This window comes from Hylobates moloch, unplaced genomic scaffold (assembly GCF_009828535.3).
Source record: "Hylobates moloch isolate HMO894 unplaced genomic scaffold, HMol_V3 SCAFFOLD_6, whole genome shotgun sequence".
NCBI classification, from domain to species: Eukaryota; Metazoa; Chordata; class Mammalia; order Primates; family Hylobatidae; genus Hylobates; species Hylobates moloch.
In genome coordinates, this window is record NW_026652281.1 from 117,179,760 (window position 1) to 117,198,401 (window position 18,642).

Consider the following 18,642-nt stretch of genomic DNA (forward strand, 5'->3'; position numbering starts at 1 on the left):
TTTTTCAGGTAATAGAGAAAGCTGCTAGTAATTTTAACCCCTGCCTAAAGAAGACAGATATTTCATTTGGGAGCAAATACTTATTGCCTTGAAAAGTAGCACTGTAATAGCCTATGATAATTAGTTGTAGAATAACCTTTATCCCTTTCAAACTATGCAAATTATTAAATAAGTGTAAATTAGGATTCAATTAAAGATAGTTGATTATATTGCAATCAGATGGCATTCACAAACTTAACTGGAGCATATACAAATATATTAGTCTAAGTTTTGTATGCTAACAGAAAGATATAATTTAGCTACCTATTCTAAAAATGGTGAATATTATTAATATTGTATAATAGGAGTGGGAAGACTGCCTCCTTTTTTGAAGAGAGATTTAAGGATTTTTATAATTGTTTTTCATCAAATTTTAATATTTTTGTCAAATTTTTAGGTATTTAATTTGTAAAACAGTTTGCTTTGTACTGGCATACAGAAAATAGGGTATTGATTTTAAACTTTTTGAAGCCAAGTGATCAAGTACATTTGTAATAAAAGTCAATGGATCTATATCAGTTGTACTCACTGTTTTCATTTCTTATTAATATAGGGATGCTGTACTTTTTCTTCAGGAAAACTGAATTACATTTGGGTGGAAGGGAGGGGGAAAAGATAAATCCGTTGATAATGAGAATCTGGGTGGGTATCATGGCCCAAGCACTTTATATCATTTTTTAAGTCAGTTAAGATTTGATATATTTTAAAAGATACTATGTCAACTTTTTTCTTCCTATTTTCTTATGTAACTTGACGTTTGGGGGGATTATCTCATTCATTTTTGTTTGTGTGCTTTTAACATTTTGTGTTTTGGCCCTGTTGAAACTTTCTAAACACATTTTTCTTTTATGACATTTTGGGTTATCTGCTGGACCTGGCGACCCCACCGTATGGGCATGATTATTTTTATCTTCCACACATGGTTCACCTTCTTGTCTACAATATTCCCACTCATTTAAATTTCAGGTTATATATACACACACACATTTCCAGATAATTTTAGAATGGGGCTATCTGAAATTGATGCTCTAGTAGTTTTCGTAGCTCCACAATTCATTTTATTTTACATGTGAACATAATTTTAAGATTTTCTTCGCCATAAAAAGTGAGATACCAAGTCTAATGATTTTTTTCCCTTTTTAAAATCTTTTGAGTATCAGAATGAGATCTTGCTATCTACGTAAAAGGATGCTAAAACAAGGGCATCTTCGCCATAAAAAGTGAGATACCAAGTCTAATGACTTTTTTCCCTTTTTAAAATCTTTTGAGTATCAGAATGAGATCTTGCTATCTACGTAAAAGGATGCTAAAACAAGGGCATCTATAGCAACTTAGGTTTGGAATAGTTGGTGATGACTCTGAGTATAACATTTATAGTTTATTATCCCTAAATTTGAATATCTTCATAATTTGGAGAGAAATGTATACACACACATACACATATATCTATATATACACTGTGTGTGTGTATATGTATATAGATATACACATCTCCTTGAGAGTGGAATAAGGAGGAGAGATAATTTATTGGAATTGCTTACATACATAAATTCACCAAAGTTATTTGTGTAGATTTGTTAAAGTGTATCAATTTTTAAATCACAATATTTGTTTTCTTCATTGCATATTAACCAAATTTTGGCCATTCATAAGTATGCTATAAAACTAAAGTAATCACTGCTATTCATGAATTATTATAGAATCTTCTTTGCAGATTTTGTGATATATTTTTTAAGAAAAGCTGATTTTAATATTAATATTTAAGAAGTTATTTGATCATAAAACAAAACCTAAATTTAAGGTATAGGCCATTTGACGTGTCCTTTTTGAACAGAAATTTCATTACAGGCTAAGTGAAAATAAGCCAGAATTAGCGAGTCAGGTAGAATTTCATGATACAAGAACAACCAGATGAAAAAAGAAATAATGATTGGTTCCAAGCCAATGAATCTGCTAAGCTAACTACCAAGTTTTGATGTTGAATGGTCCAGGCAATTTATGTCTTTAGGAAAGCTGAGTATGGCAAAGGTCACTTATTAACGTTTTTCTTAACAAGAATGTCATAACTACTCATTCATTTTTATTTTGTCCCCACGTTTGGTATTTGTTTTGTTTTGTGTTTTTCCTTCCTGATGTCCTTTGCTTTTGTGGAAAATTGTCCTGTTGATAGGCAGAAACATGGTGGTGATCCTCTATGTAAAATATAGTTGCTTCTTACACATCAGAAGTATTTCACTCATTTTGGAATCACAAGATTTTCATGTTTTCATAAATACATTGTTTTGATAATTATTAGCAATTAGCTTATTTTGCAGCATTAGATGGAAGAATTTTTAAGCTAAAGAGTTTAATTTTCTTGATTTTGGTTCCACTTTAATGATTCAAGAGGCCTCCAAGTTCAAGGACCAAGTCCTTATATTCTAGAATTGTGAAAAACATGGAAATACTCTTGTTAGTGTGTGTTTTGGTCTAAGGTAGATTATTAACACAGAAGGATCCTAGGAGGATTTAAGAAAATATGTCCTTATCGTGAAGTGGCAGTTAAAGTTATGGGACAGGTGAATTACCTATTCATCTTGACTAGCTCAAACAATGATAGCCATCAGCTAATGACTTATCAGACACATGTTGAGTTTGGGTCAAACTCCCATTCAGCTGGAGTGGATTGGTAATTTTCAATGCAGGTAGTTGTTGGTGGTACTTGACCTACCTCCTTACCATGTACATCTGGCGTCTTCTCTCTCCTATCTGTTTTCTTTGTTTCTCTCTCCACTTTTATTCTTGCTGTAGGCCTACCAGTGGCACTCAAGCTTACTTCTTCAGAGAGAAGTAAAGAAATTTCTGACTCCTGCCTTAGAACATAGCTAACTGATGATCCAGAACAATTTCAGTATTATGGGATAACTGGGCAGTGTTTTTCCGATTGCTATTTTCCCCATAGTCTTAAGCTGGCAGTTTGAAGGTATCTAAATTAATGTTAAGAAACTTGTGAACTGAAGAGAGTAAGAAGTATGTGTATTTTAGGTAAGTTACTGGGAACTGAGACTTATTGGTTTGGAGATTGGAGAGTAGGACGAGGAGAGCTGTTTACTGTGTTCGTGGATGGGGGTTTGAGAGGTATATAGCGAATGGTTTGGAAGTAAAATGAGAGGAATTTTTACTAGAGGTAGGAAAAGGTACTATGATGGAGTCTGAATGAGAGTTATTTGCTAAGGAAATGAAGTTGATCTTCACTAAGGAAGTTTCAGTAAAGCCAGAGAAAATGGGTCCCTCATTGATTATGAGAAAGCTGTTAGTTACTATAGCTAGAGTTATGATAATGATGATGCATTATACAAGTCTGTTTTCATGTATAGGATGTCTGCTTTTCTGGGACAAATTTGTAGCACAATTGTGGAATGACAGCTTTTCTGGTCAAGGCAAGTGGATGCTGGGGAGTTATTATTTTGAGGAAAAGAAAAGAAAATTAAGAAAATTTCAAGCTTTTCACCGTTATTCTTTTTAAACTATCAGAAATATTTATCACACATACTATCTATTTTCTTGGGCTCTTGTTACAATGTAGTTTACCTTTACTTTTCAAATGGTCCTTAGATGAAATTATTTGATTTTGTACTCCACAAAGACACATATTATTCCTTGCTTTTATAGAACTTTGAGACTTTGGCCCACACAAATTTCTTAGAAGAAGGCAATAAACCAGGTAAAAACACTAACTTGCAATTTTAGGTCTCTTTTTTATTTCTTTTACATTTGCAACCATAGCAACCATTTAACCTTGTAGACCTTATGAGGCCCTCAATAATACTGTATTTCTAAAATTAGACAACATACTCCCCAAACTCATGTTTCTGTTTCCCCACTTTCTCTCTTACTTTAAAATTGTAGTATTCCCAAGAGTTCAGTGGTGGCAAATGTTAATAGAATAAGTTAGTACATTTTGGAGGTTCTTATATCCTTTGTAGGGTAAGCTGATAGTGTTTAGATTTCTGTTCCCATTATTCCAGTAGTGTTTTAAATTATTTAAGATAAATAATTACTGTAATGTTTGTTTTTAAGTTACATAATTCAAGTATGTTTGGATTAACTCTTTGTTGTCAAATTTAGTATGGATTTATTCGTGGTGATTTGGACAGATTACTTTGAAGTTTCATTTTACTCACATCTCTATATATTAGTGATAAAAATCTTTTAAAAATAGCAAAAAAATGGTTCTGATTTTGTACTTTGAAGGCAATTTTTCTTTTTTACGAATGTCAAGTTCATTAACAATAGCAGGATTATTTTTACTATAGCTTATTTTGTAGAGTTGGCACTTTAGTATAATTTTCACATTTTATTGTATGAGATTGTACATTATAATAGTTATATGCTATAACTCATTTAAGTCAATGCAGAGCCTTCTTAAATAGCCCCTCCCTTAGAAATTTGTTTAAAAAGAAGTGAATTCCCAAACCTGTGGCAAGAACTAGTGATTTAAATGACTGTGAGACAAGTCCTTGAAAGGCTTCCTTAAGTCTAGTCAGTGGAGATAAATGATAGCCCATTTCCATGCTGCATATAGTTGTTAGGGTTTATAAAGTTGTCAATGTGTAAAAGTGCAAAAGCAGGAAAGACTAAAGTTGCCTGTAAAATTTCTAGTTTTCATTATTTGCACTATTTATCTTTGCACTTGATTTTTTGAAAGTTAAGGCTAGTCACTTTCACTTTTGTTTCTAGTCTTTTCTAATTTCTTGCAGAATTATGTTTTCAATATCCCACCCAAAGCAAAAATTATATGCAATTAAAAATACTTTATAAGGCGAAGAAAATATTTCTTAATGTTAGCTGTATAAAACAAAAATTTGTTCTGATAAAATTTTTAATATGGGCCTTTATTTGCCAATAAAATCCTTTGTAAATGTGAGCTTTATTAAACTGTTTAAATAGACAAAGTTAAAGCTTAGGATAGGAAATATATATGTATGTGTATATGAAATGATGTCGTCGAGTTTTAACTTCCAGCCTGAGATGGCCTGGATTTGGTGTGTTAGTTTGTTTCACTGAAGTCAGTGAGATAGGAGTCTAGCTGGGTACATGCTTAAAAAGCTGGAAGTGAAGTGGGTGGCAACTGGCAGCTCCTTCTTTCATGTAGTTTTCCATAATGTTCATATAGTTTCCTTATGGTCTAAGTATTATAACTGGTTTTCAAGTTGTTATATTGAATATTCCTTTTTGGAATTCAGGGTTGAATCACTTTGAGGGGGAAGGGAAGCAAGGGCAAGAGACTTTATTTTAACCAGGTGCGGTCTTATGACCTCAAAGATGTGCTCTAGAAAGAAAATAACAAAAAGTATACCTGTGAACATATTTTTTGTCTCAGTGATATTATGCAACACAGTGTTCAGAATTGCAAAAAAATTTAAAAATTGATAGTTTTATCAATGGAACAGAGAGATGTGTTTTTGGCTAAAATTATTTTTTGTAAGTTATTTGGTTATTTCATTTTATATTCCCTTTCTCATAGCTTTGTACACACCTCATACTTAAAACCAAGCAAGAGGCCTCTTTTCAGATCTGGTTTATTTTTGGAATGCCTGAGTGTGTTTCCGGATTGGGGGGGTGTGGTGTTTTACTTTTTGACATGCTCTTAGCATGTTTTGCTAGTCATTCTGGATCTTATGTTTGCAAATTCTGTTGAACATTCAGTGATGTATTTGAAATGAGAAAGTCCTCTATAACATAGTGTGAATGTTTGTGGCCAATTCAATTGTGGAATCTTCTGGCTTTGTTTTTACTTTGGGTAGAAGTTTAACTTCCATTGTTCAGATTTTAGGTTTATCTAGTGAAACTGTGGCAGGTAGTTGTCTAAATATGGACCAATTTTGGGAAGTGAAGGTTAATAAGTGTATATTTGATTCTAGATAATCCTTTACTCAAAATCATACATTAAAGATTCACATCATTAAGAGTTATCTAACTTTTATGTTGTCAGATCTTTAAATGTGGATGATATTCAGCATTCTATCTATGAATTTCCTTTAGGAAAAGAGAAAAATTGAGTCTCCAAACCTTTTCTTGGAGACAAAATTTACCACATATCGAAAATGAAAAAAATTTAGAAAGCGATTTGATTATTTTTTAATGGAGTTTAACCAGCTTAATGATTTTTCCCAGTTTGAAGCACTTATTTTCCCAATGTGAATAAAGGGAAAAGATCAGCAATTTGTCCCTGGCCTTTTTCGAGGCCATTTTTAGTTTTCTGCCCCCATTTCCCAGTCCTGGTATAAAATGAATTACGGGTATCCCTCTAAGTCCCTATAACCCTTTTTGGGGGTCACAGATACCTTTGATAATCTGATGAAAGTGTGATGGATCCTCTACCCAGGAAAAAAAAATGCACATACCTGGATAATTTTGCATACAACCTCAGGGACATCACACATCTTCTGAAACCCAAGTTAAAGATCTCTGCTCTAAGTAAATTGTAGAGAATTTTAGTGCAAATTGTTGATAAAATTAGGAACCAACTATTGGCTTAAAACCTTTCATATTGGAATTATTGTTAGATGGTGGCCCCTACTAGCAAAATGTGACATTGCAACCAGCTTCATTAGACATTATAACATCCAGAGAGAAGGGAAAATAGCAAAGTTCTGAAAGCTATTTATAAGGAGTCAGGGCATCTCTAGACATGGGAGCCATTCCTGGTTCAAGGCAGGGGTCAGGGTGCCTGACAATTTCTGGCAGGGTAGAGTTTGATAAACCACAATGCTCAGGATGCCAAGGGGTTAGCCATTTTCTTAACCCCTTCCTCACCAAAAGATTTTAGTTTTGTCTGTTGGGAAACAAGATGTCACTAGGGAAAAAAAGATTTGCCTTACAACTTTGCTGGAACACATCAGTTTGGTGACGTTGGGACACTAGTGTTATTTTTGAGAAGGCGCATAAAACCAAAGTAAATTATTCTCTATGTAGAACATTTATTTACTAGTAACATTTGTTTGGGTGTATTCGCTTTGACAATTTTTACCAGTAAATATTGGTTTTATTTAAAACTGGGAATCCAGTTGATATATAGGATAGTTGATATATCTGTTCTTTCCCCCCATGTAAAGCATAGTTAAAAGATTTATGCATACTTTTTACTTTTCTCTCTTAATGCCATGGGGTGGGGAGGGTGGGTGGGGGAAAGATTTTTGAGTCTACAACTGACGAAATGTCTTCTTCAAATTAAAAAAATTGAGAAGCAGCACTTTAAGTCTAACTTTACACCATTTTATTGCATGTATTAGTTTTAATAATGATTTTTGGTGCATGCCTTTGGGCTTATTCAAAAGTGTACAATAGGAAAGTATATTTCCTTTCTTAGAAAGGAGATGTTTTCTACTTTGCAACATGTGATTACAAAAATCTTCCTCTGTGGGAAGATTAACCATGTATTGAACTACTGAAAAGTATATATTTTTAGATATACAGAAAGAATCTACATGGAGCAGCATTCAGACCTATATAGAAGTCATAGCATTCTGTGTAGGACCAAAAAGGAAATAACATTAAACACTTAAACAGACTTTGTTGGGTAGAAATACCTTTAGATCTTGCATTTACTTCCAAAAAGAAAAAATGCCACAGAAGTTTGCTGAAAACTTTTGTCGTTTGAATTTTCTCTGTCAGTGTATTTAGCCCAAATACAACAGCTTTGGGTTAGCACACACATAAGAATCAAAAAAACAAAGCTCACTAAATAAATCAGTCTGGTTTGCCAATCCAGCTTGACTGAAATAAGTAAACCAATCACTTGCAACATGGAAAACTGTCCAACTCCTCTAAGGTTCTGACAAAATAACCTTGGCTGATGTGGGAAGAATCCCACTTCGATTTCTGACCTGACAGTGAAGATTCATGCTTGACATGATTTCAGACTTGACAATGTCTGTTTAAGGAGCTATGGTACAGTTTGCTAATTCAATCCCAGATACCTGTTGATTACCTGTGAGATCTAGAGTCCAAAGTAGCCAGCAGCCATATCCCTGAGTGCTCTGTGCCCATCAGATATCTTAAAGTAAGCAGGGTTGGGACAGGTCACAGCTTGGATGATTGACCTCAGGTGCCGTAGACAGCCCCAGATTCAAGAATTGTATCTGCTTTCTTGGCAGTCGTCACTGAACTAATGTCCCATACTGTGTTACTTACTGTAGATGCTCTCTTTTAGAGGAGGCCCAGAGCACACATCCTAATCGCTAGCGGTACTCAGAGAGGGGGTGCTAACTCTGATGCCCTGGCCAAATTCCAGTTTAGGGATGTGGGTCTTCTTCTTGTCATTCTAATTGGAAATGTGCATCACTTCCCATTTTTCTTACTGATCTCAGTGCAAACTACACTAGTCTGTTTCTTTGCCCTGGTCTCAAGTCTCTAAGATGCTGGTGTGTATTATATGGGCTAAGTTCATGTGTTATCCTAAGGCACAAGAGTTGAGGAATGGGTGAGCTTGGTGTCAGAGCACTGTGTGGTTGGAGGGTGGACTCTTGTGATGCTGTGGGGATGAAATTGGCCCTCTTTTAGCGTAAGTTGGGGAGTGTGCACTGGCTGGAGGCTTCCAGAGGCTTCCAGCCATGAGATGTGAGCTGAAACCAATTTTTCCTCTTTCCTTATAGCATGTTGAGAAAATCTGTTGGGTTTTCAGCAGTCAGGGAAGGCCGGAGTTCTGCTTTAATCTGGGTAACTGAGGCTAATGTGAGCAAGACTTTGGTTAATTAACTGGGTTCTCAGATGCCACAGACTCCGTGAGAAGTCACCATTATTTTCAATGGTTGTGATAGAATTTCCCCCAGTAGCCATTATTTTAAGATTATATTGCAGAGTTGCTTTATTTTGAGCTTTTCGTGTATACACAATCCCAAACTGGAAGAAATTTTAAAAAAAGGAATCCTGCTGTGAAAGGTATATATTACTCTAGATTTTTCTTACTGTAAATATTGTAAGATTGTAATACTGTCGATATTTTATTAACCAACAAATGTTAATCTATGTGAAATCAGACTTATTTTAAATGTGCTTCTTATTTACTGTGTGTGGTCCCTGTTGCTGACAGTATTAAGTTATATTCTGATGTAAGATTAACTTTATTAAAGAATGTAAACATTAATGTTTCCTTATGGGAAAACAAATAAAGTATAAAGAAGACAATTCTTTTCATTGAAATATACTGTGTATTTACACTTGCTAGACCCAGCACCACTTATAAATTTAGTACACTGTTCAGAATTTTAGTTAACACAGCTGACATGGTTGTGCTTTGTTTGAAAGTCTAAGAATAGGTATTGTTGGAATATACAGTTTGTATTTGTCTGCTGTGAATCATAATCTTGAAATTTCTAATCAAGTTTGTAAAATTTTTATAGTGAAACATTTTAATGACAATTTAAAAATTTATCTTCTCTAAAGAATGGTCAAAACAATATCCTTTCAGAAATAGAATTGTTCTTTAATATCTTTCCAAAATGACTTTGGTTAAATGGACCAGATGTATATTAGTTAAAATTTAGGACTAAGTTGTTGATATTCTTTGAGTTTACAAGTTAATCCTTATTGGAGATGTGCCAATATACAGTTAGAATATCATTAATTTGCACTGTTTGGGGACCCCATTTAAGAATGCTGAATTTTGCCAACTAAGAAGTAAGCAAATGCAATTTAAAAAGTAAATTTGAGCATTCTGTATTAAATATGTGCAGTTATTATCACATGAAGAAACGCAGTGTGTCGGGCTGTAATATTACCATATTTGCTGTCATGTTCTCCCATCTCAGTGCTGGGAACTCACCATGTGGAAACCAAGCAAACGTGTTGTGCATCAGCCGGCTTGAGTTTGTTCAATATCAAAGCTGAAAACTAGCGAGGTCTGCTGTACTGCTTATTGAAGTATTGTGATTATTTTAGGCATTGATTCTTACAAAATATATACTGTAACAGTATACTTTGTACAGATTTAAATTTTATTTGAAAAAATGAAATAAAGTAGGCAAAAAAATAAAGATGTTTATTTTTCATGTGACTGTATAATCAGATCAGTCTTTTGTTTCAGTGCTTTTTGGGGGAAGGGGTCTGGTTGCGATCTTGGATTTTTTTTTTTTTTTTTGATAGGTGGAAACTGTTTTTAGGACTCAGTAGCAGGTATACTTGCCTGTTACTTATGATCATTAATTGGCTGCAAGCATTAAGTGTGCTCTCATACTAGAGAACTCTATCTTCTGTTTTATTTTAAGGTAGGTTTGCTTATTTTTAAAAATTTTATGTGAATGGCCTCCCTATCCTGGCATACTGGGTCATTTAAAAAATTCTCTGGTGGTATGACAGTGAACCTAGCCATCATGTTGAAGAGAAGGAAAACCTTTTCCCATAGATCATGCTCCATTCTCATGGAAGGTTTTTTGTTTTCTGTCAGTTACAATAAAAAAATTTTAATTATCATGGATACATACTAGTTATACATACTTATGGGGTACATGTAACATTTTGAAACAAGCGTACAATGTAATGATTAAATCTGGATGATTGGGGTATCCATCACCTCAAGTATGTATAATTTCTTTGTGTTAGGAACATTCTAATTCCACTCTTAGTTATTTGAAATATATAATAAATTATTTTTAATAGTTGCCCTATTGTGCTGTTGAACACTTAGAAAATAGAGGTTGCAGTTTAAAATCTGTTTCAAAACTGTTTTTCTAGTGAGTGGAATGGCAGACAAGACACTGGAGCCATCCCTCAGGATAGTTTCCGTGGGGCCTTCTAGAAAAGTAGATTATCTGACCAACAAGAACCACCCATTTTGGCCTCTAACTTAAAAACCAACAAAGGCCTCAGAAGCCTCAGGTATATATTTTCCTCAATCTTTTTAAGTAGAGTTTGAAGTTTTATTTGTAGCTTTCTCCTTTTATTTTATCTTTTTTTGTTTTCACTTACCTTCAAGCTGGATATGAGGAATGCTTGAAGCAAGTAGTTCTCCAAGATACCTGGCAAAAATCACACTATGAAAAATCTCTCAATTTACTTAAGTATATACGACAGCAGTTATATTCTAAAACTTGATGCATGTCCATAGGCTATCTCAAGTTCACATTATTACAGTTCCAGGCTTCTCTGGGGGAATCCCAAGAGAGTTCATTATGAGTATTGTTTTGTTGTTTTCTTGCTAAAAAGGCCCTCCTTGGCTGGGCATGGTGGCTGACACCTGTAATACCAGCACTTTGGGAGGCCTAGGTGGGCGGATCACTGGAGGTCAGGAGTTGAAGACCAGCTTGGCCAACATGGTGAAACCCCGTCTCTACTAAAAAATACAAAAATTAGCTGGACGGTAGTGCCCACCTGTAGTCCCAGCTACTTGGGAGGGTGAGGCATGAGAATTGCTTGAACCTGGGAGTTAGACATTGCAGTGAGCCGAGATTGCGCCACTGCACTCCAGCCTGGGTGACAGAGCAAGACTTCTTCAAAAAAGAAAAAATAAGTAAATAAAAAGGCCCTACTTTGGAGCGAACAGAAGGATGAACTAGCTTCCACATATGACAACCACCAACTTCAATAAAAATAATGGAGAAACTTTGCTTTATGAAAACTGAAAGCTGAGAGTGCCACTGTTTTAGAGAGGTAGGTGGGGTGCCTAAGAAACTTCAGTTTCCCTAAGTTCTAGGGTGCCTCTGATTTGGGGGGTGCACACAGAAGACAGGTGGCTACTTCCTGAAGAAGAGACCAGATTCTGCTCTCTTCTCTGCAGAGATCAGATAAATCCTTAGGTCCCTGTCCGAGAGAAGGACTCAAGCACAGGAGGTTGTGGTGGAAATTCCAGCCATGATTTACTCCCAGCAAGTATAAGGGAGTGAAAAGTCAGGAGTCAGGCCCTTCATCTTTTAAAGACTCCAAAAGGACCATGATTAAATATGCCCAATGGTCAGTTGGACAGCAAGAGGCCCCGAGGTGAGGCCCTACTGAAGGGCTACAGGAGGAGCATCCCAGACAGCCAGGTTGGAACTACAAGGCCATGCTGGTAGGGCCATGGGGAGCCCCTCAAGAAAGGAACCCAGCATGCTCAAACAGAACTGTCATTTTTCTTCAGTCTTTCTTTTCTAAGATGTAATTGGTGGTCTCTTCCTACCTCCACCTCCAATGGATGTTAACTTTCATTTAACCATGTGGTATATCATTTATTTTGGTATTTTGCATGGCTTTTAGAAATCTCTTTGTTCCTAGTCTCAGTAACAATTTATTTCTAAGCAGTCAGGACTGTTTTATCTTGGATACTGAGTTTTGGAGGAGGTCCTGCTCTTTCAGGACGAGAGGAAAGAGAGTTCTCTTTTCAGTGTTTGCCTGCTAGGTCACCTCAGGGCCGGCACACACCTCCACTGTTCTCACTTCAGCAACCCCACCCCACCCCCGCCCTGCCTTCTAGAACTTCAGGAGGTGGAGCCACAGTTTTTCCCCTGAAATTGGGGATTCTACCTAAATATTGCAAATCTTCAGAGTGTTTCCAGTGACATCGATACAATTTTCCTACCAATATTGATTTTCATTCACTTCGATTTCCTCCCATCAGGCTATTTGGCACTTAGGTTGGCAGTGAGAAAATGTCACAAAACAGACTCACAGTGTTGCAAAGCTTAAAAGAATAGGATATCACTACCTTACAGCCAGCAGGGGTGTCTAGTTAACCCCACCATCGTAGGCATCCTGGCTCTCCCTGCATGCTCATCTCACACCTCAGACCTCTGTCAGCCTTCTGTGGAGACTAGCAGTAGCTGTAACATAGCTCCACTTTCTGTTTCTGGCAGTATCACTTAGGGTGGGTCTGTACTGCCACCATCCCAAATTTCTTCATGCTCACCACACTTTATTTTTTAAACATTGAGTGCTTAAAATATTCAAGGCACCAAGCTAAGCATTTTACCTGGGTTATTTTACTTCATTCTTACTATAACTACAAAATAGGCACTATTATTACCCTCAATTTATAGATGAGGATACTAAGGCACAGAACGATTAAATGACATGCCTAGAACTCCACAGTCAGGATTCAAGTCCAGGTAGGATGATGGCAAAGCACATCCACAGTCTCAATCACTCTAATATGTTGCCTTCTGTATGAAGTTGCCTCCTCATTCCTTAATATTTAGGGTCTCCCTGACTTTGACTTTGCCCCACCTAAGGATATATGTAGCTGAATGTCAAAGCTAACGTTACCTGGAGCAAAGGAGGATTCTTCTGCATAGCTCAAAAGCCACACTTCCTGTTTCAGAGGTTGATTCATGAATGAATCCACATTTTCATTTCCCCCTCCCCTTTCATGGGGAATGACTTACTCAGAGCAGGTCTGAAGGAAGCTGGCAGATGGCCCTACCAGGCCTCTCTCCACTGCTCTTGCTTAAAGTAAGCACAGCCCTGAGTACTATTCCTGCCTCTTCCCGCCCTTACCACAATGACCTGATCAAAGGGTTCTGTGAATGAGGCTCTTGAATTCTGTCTAGTTGAGTTGATTTCCTTCCTATGCCCAGCTTCTATCTCTTAGCAGACACCCTTTCTTCCTTAGAGCAGGCATCCTATCTGAGCCCATGTGGCTTCAGACACAAGTTCAACAACAAGTATCAGGAGATAGTCTCTAGGAGAGGATCTGGGTCTGCCCAGATTCTCAAAACCTCACTGTTCACCAACAATTCGTGCAGCAATTGGATCAGCCAGAGAAAGCCATGTAGTTTTCAGCTCAGTTTTGCTTGGGCTTTTAAGTTTCTGGAGGCATTTTCCTGCACCCTATAAAATGCTATTTCCCAGATGTTTCCTGACCTCAAGGAGAGGTCCAGAGTCTGTAATTCTCCAGGGGCTTCTTCCAAAAATAAAATCTCAAGTTCCTTGGGACTTAGGGGTAGTTTCAAGGGCTATGGCATCTGTTGGAACTCCTGTCTGAAAAGGAAAGATCATAATTTGAACTTGAACTCTTCGTGGTTTTTGGTATCCTCCAAAGCAGTGGTTCTCAAAGTGTAGCCCCTGGGCCAAGCATCCCCTTACATTCTTGGGTCCCACTCCAAACCTACTGAATTAGAACCTCTAGGGCTGGGCCCCAGCATCCATATTGTACAAGCCCTCCAGGTGATTCTGAAGCACACTAAAGTGTGAGCACCACTGCTCTCTAAAGCAAAGGTTCTTTATCTCTGTTGGAGTTTTAGGCTTGAGAATCTGATGAACGCTTGAGGCTGTCTCAACTGCATCACAGATTCCCCAAAGGTCCGAGTTAAGAATCCTTGGTCTGGAACTTAGAGCTTGTCTATCCGTCTCTGGCTTCCATCTGCTCTGGCACCACTACAAGGAGGGGTGGCCACATACTCCCTGTTTCTCCTTTCATCTGTGCACTGTTGGATGTCACTGATGGTGTGCATTCCCTGCACCAGACAGCACAGGGATAAGGGCTTGCTACTCCCTGTATGTGCTGCAACTGTAGCCCATGTACTCTAAACAAAAACCAAATGCTCAGGCATGGGGTGCCAGGTTAGGAGTCCAGGACCAAATAGAAAAGTGATTCCTCCTGGACCTAGGAGCTGTGTGTTGGAGCACAACTGCTAAAACTGCTGAACTTCCTGTGACAGTCCTGGCTGGGATATGTTCACGACAGCCAGAGCTTTGTCATCGGCAAGCTTTGGTCTCCAAGAGAACTCCCAAGACAAGTCCTAGATTTTTATTTTCTAGATAAAAGCATCTCAACTTGTACCTTCTTAAGCTGTTTTCACCCGAGTAGCCAGTTATTTGGCTCTGAGGGCAGTGCTCCACTTTTTCTCCACAGTCATTCTTGGGCCATGACTTGAAGTGGTACTCAGAGCCACTTTTCATTGGGAAAAGTCCCTTCTCTAAATTCAGGGACTCATAAGAAGGAGGTTGACTCTGAAAAGAGTGCCTAAAGCTGCAGAGCTTGGCTGTTCTCTGGCTGGTAGAGTGCTTCCTTATTCTGAGAGGTGGCCCAGGGAAGAAAGGCCTATGTCTGCACTCTTCACTTTATACATCTGAAACAAAAGCTTAATCCCCTCACAAAACCCATCCTCTCCCCATCTTAGTCCTTCCCGTTGCAGTAAAGGGCACCACCATATACACATCGCTCAAACAAAAAACAAAGAGCTGGTTCCACATTCTAGTTTCTTTCACCGCTCATATTCAGACTATATCCTGTGTCTGGCCACACCTCATCACTTATACCACTGTCACTCTAGCTCAAGTGATTCTCAAACTTTAGCCTGCATCACCTAAAGGGATCGTTAAAACATACACCACTGGGCCCATCCCAAGTTGCTGATTCAAAGGTCTGGGGTAGAAGCCTGAGAATTTGCATTTCTAACAAGTTCTCAAGTGATGCTGATGCTATTGATCTAGGAACAACACCTTGAAAACTGCTGCCCTAATCTATCACATCCAGAGTGTCCATATGTCCCACTTTGCCAGAGACCATCTGGTTATGCCTGTTGTCCTTGCTTAATTATTTGTAGTACCCCTGTTTACCTGCACGAGTATCTTGGTCTGGATGACAAATGATGTGGGCACCGATTTTCTCACCTGACAGCCTCCTCACTGGTCCCCCTATTGCCATGATTGCCCTATGTAATCCATTCACACAACAGCTAGAGGGATCTTCTAAAAAGTACTAATTGGATGATGTCACTCTCTGCTTCCCATTACACTTAGAATAAAAGTCTGACTCTCTACTATGGTTACAAGGCCTCTGTGATCTGGCCCTACTTAACTCTCCAGCTTTCTCTCCTTCCTCTCAGCCACTTGTTCATTTCTCTCAAGCAATAGTGGTTGCCTTTCTGTTTTTTAAATGCACAGAGCCTACTTCCACCTAAGGGCCTTTGGCGTTGCTTTTCTTTCTTCCTTGAATGCACTTCCCCCAGATCTTCAGATGGCTAGCCCTTTTTCATAATCAAGCCTCAGGTCTCATGTTCTCTCTTCAAAGAGGCTTCCCCTGACAACCAAACTGAAATGGTCCCTTCCAATCACTCTCCCTTAACCACTCTGTTTCAGTTTTCTTCCTAGTGCTTATCACTGTCCAGATTGTCTTCCTCATGTATTTTTTTTTTCTGTTGATGGTCTAACACTGAGAGCAGGATTCACCATGGCATCTCCAATGCCCAGATGAGTCTGGCACATAGCAGACATTCTGCAAATATCTGATGACAAAATGATTGGACTCCAGTGAGTCCAGACCATTTTTGGGAGTCACCTGTGCCTCTGGGGCTGACGTCCTCATCCACTTTGAAGGTGGGTACTGTCGTTACTGCTTTATCTCTCCTCTGTCCTACAGGTGGTATAAAACAGAGATCCTAAAGATGAGATGATCTTCTCGCCTGCAGTCAATTAGCTTCCTGCATCTCCCACCTCTGTGTAGCTTCCTGCATCTCCCACCTCTGTGTAGGCCCAACATCTCCTCTCCCTATTTCATCTCAGAGATGAGGCTCTGGGGCAAGGACAAGCAACCCTGGACTCAGCAGATAGCTTAATGTCCACTCTGCCCCCAACTGCCTCCCAAAACATGGTTGAGGCTCTAGCCATTCAGCATGTACTTGGGGCCCCCTTGGCCACTGGGCATACAATGGGCAACATCCTTCTGTACCTTTCTCTTGGTTTGCTGGGCACTCACTCTCCCTGGAATCCACTGACTGAGGAAAGGGAGGAGACTAGCTGAGAATTGATGTGCCCTGTTTCCAAATGCTGAGGAGTAGGAGGTGTCTAGAGAATCCTGGCCCCATAAGGCACCAGCACCATTGGTGACACTTTACCAAATTTGGGCTACTCTACTCTCTGTTTCTCAGCACTCCACACACACACACACCAAATATTTAAAATGGGAGTGATGACAACTAATCCCCCACCAACAACGTTCCAGTGGTAAAATAGAAATAAGTCTTTCTCCTTGATTCTAAACCTGAAGGGAAATAAAGTTCCTGGGCTGAGCTGAGTTTAAAATAAATTTAGGCTCCCAGATAAATTTAGGGCTATAGAGTATGGATTCAAATAGCAAAGTCAGACAGATAGGAGAGAGAGTTTGAGGATTTCCAACCAACTCTCCATAAAATGAGTCCCTTTTGAGAACCAGGCTGCCACATGGTGGGCAGCGGATGAGGAGGCGGAAGCAAGAACTAGAGCTCTCACTCTGGAGATTATCACTCTGGACGATTTCTTAGGCCTTTGCTCTTTGTCTGAGTATTGGTCTTTTGGGAAGGAGCATGAGAGTGGAGGTTAAAAGTATTGGTTTGAAATCAGGCCTAAATGCAAATTCAGGCTCACTCTCTCACTAGTTCTGGGCCTTAAGCAACTCTGCTAAGCCTCTCCTAGTCTTATTTCTTGATCTTGTAAATGAGATAAGAGTGCTACTTCATTTGATTTTGGGGAAGATGAAATAATTTATGCCAAGAGCTTATAGCATAGTGCTTGGCACAGAGTACTGTTCAATACTGATGTTTAATCAATGCTGCTGCTATCATTATTATTTTTGGAAAAAAGGGAAACAGATATGGAACTTAAATAGTTCATAAGGGCATAGCCTCCAGCAGCCTCTACATTCCAGGTAGGGGCCAGTGAAAAAGAGCAGGTGGAGGTCAGGAATTCAAGACCAGCCTGGCCAATATGGTGATACCCTGTCTCTACTAAAAATACAAAAATTAGTTGGGCGTGCTGGCAGGTGCCTATAATCCCAGCTACTTGGGAGGCTGAGACAGGAGAATCGCTTGAACCTGGGAGGAGGAGGTTCCAGTGAGCCCAGATCATGCCACTGCACTGAAGCCTGGGCGACAGAGTGAGACTCTATAAAAAAAAAAAAAAAAAAAAAAAAAAGGCAGGTACCTCTCTAGAACCATCAGCTAGTCTGCATTTAGCTAAAGGAGGACCCATCTGACTCTCCATTTCAGCTTTGGCCTGCCAGCCCAAGAAGAGCCCGGTCTATGGCTCTCTTCACAGATGTAGTTGTATACTGCACCAGATTTATTTTTGGCTTGTCACTTTGTGTCTGTGTTCCAGGCCTGGGGTGTCTGAGGTTTTCTGGTGGGGGTAGAGTAGAGTGCTCCTTTGAAAAACAAAATGTGGTCTCGGCCTAGGGGCTTTGCTTCCTTCTGGCTTCAGGCAACAGCAGAGACCCAGCCATCTGCCAATGGCGTGCGATGACTAGAGTTCAATGCTGAATATTCACTCACCTGTTGGACATCTAAGATGGTAGTTAATCAGCCCTGGAAAACAGCTCTTGAGTAAGAAAAGGAGTGATTTGTCTTCAGCAGGAATTCATAAGCTGGGGCTTTTGGGGGTCTAAAGCTCCTGAAATTTTACAGATTATATCTGTATGTGCAATGTACATTTTTCTGAGAAGGGGATCCATAGTTTTTATAAAAACTCTCAAGAGGAGCCACAGCCCAAATAGGTTCAGAATCACTGGTCCTGATCTGAGAGTAGAGACAGCACCTTCCTCCATGGGGTCTCCAAAAGACTTCACCCTTCAACCTGGCTGATCATCAGGACTGTTAGTGAAAAAGGGCCTGGAAGCGGTGTTGTTTAGGCATTGAGAGAGAAGACAGCTACTCTCCTTATTGGACCTGTGTTGGCTGA

The 18,642-nt window shown here is 38.7% G+C and overlaps 1 protein-coding gene across 1 annotated transcript; it reads left to right on the forward strand.

Annotated features, from left to right (window-relative positions):
• The first annotated feature begins 7,196 nt into the window (after nucleotides 1-7,196).
• On the forward strand, nucleotides 7,197-10,889 carry IGIP (IgA inducing protein). Its single transcript, XM_058439905.1, has one exon. It carries the CDS (start codon nucleotides 9,748-9,750, stop codon nucleotides 9,907-9,909), a length of 162 nt encoding a protein of 53 aa, XP_058295888.1. The 5' UTR covers nucleotides 7,197-9,747; the 3' UTR covers nucleotides 9,910-10,889.
• The last annotated feature ends 7,753 nt before the right edge of the window (nucleotides 10,890-18,642 follow it).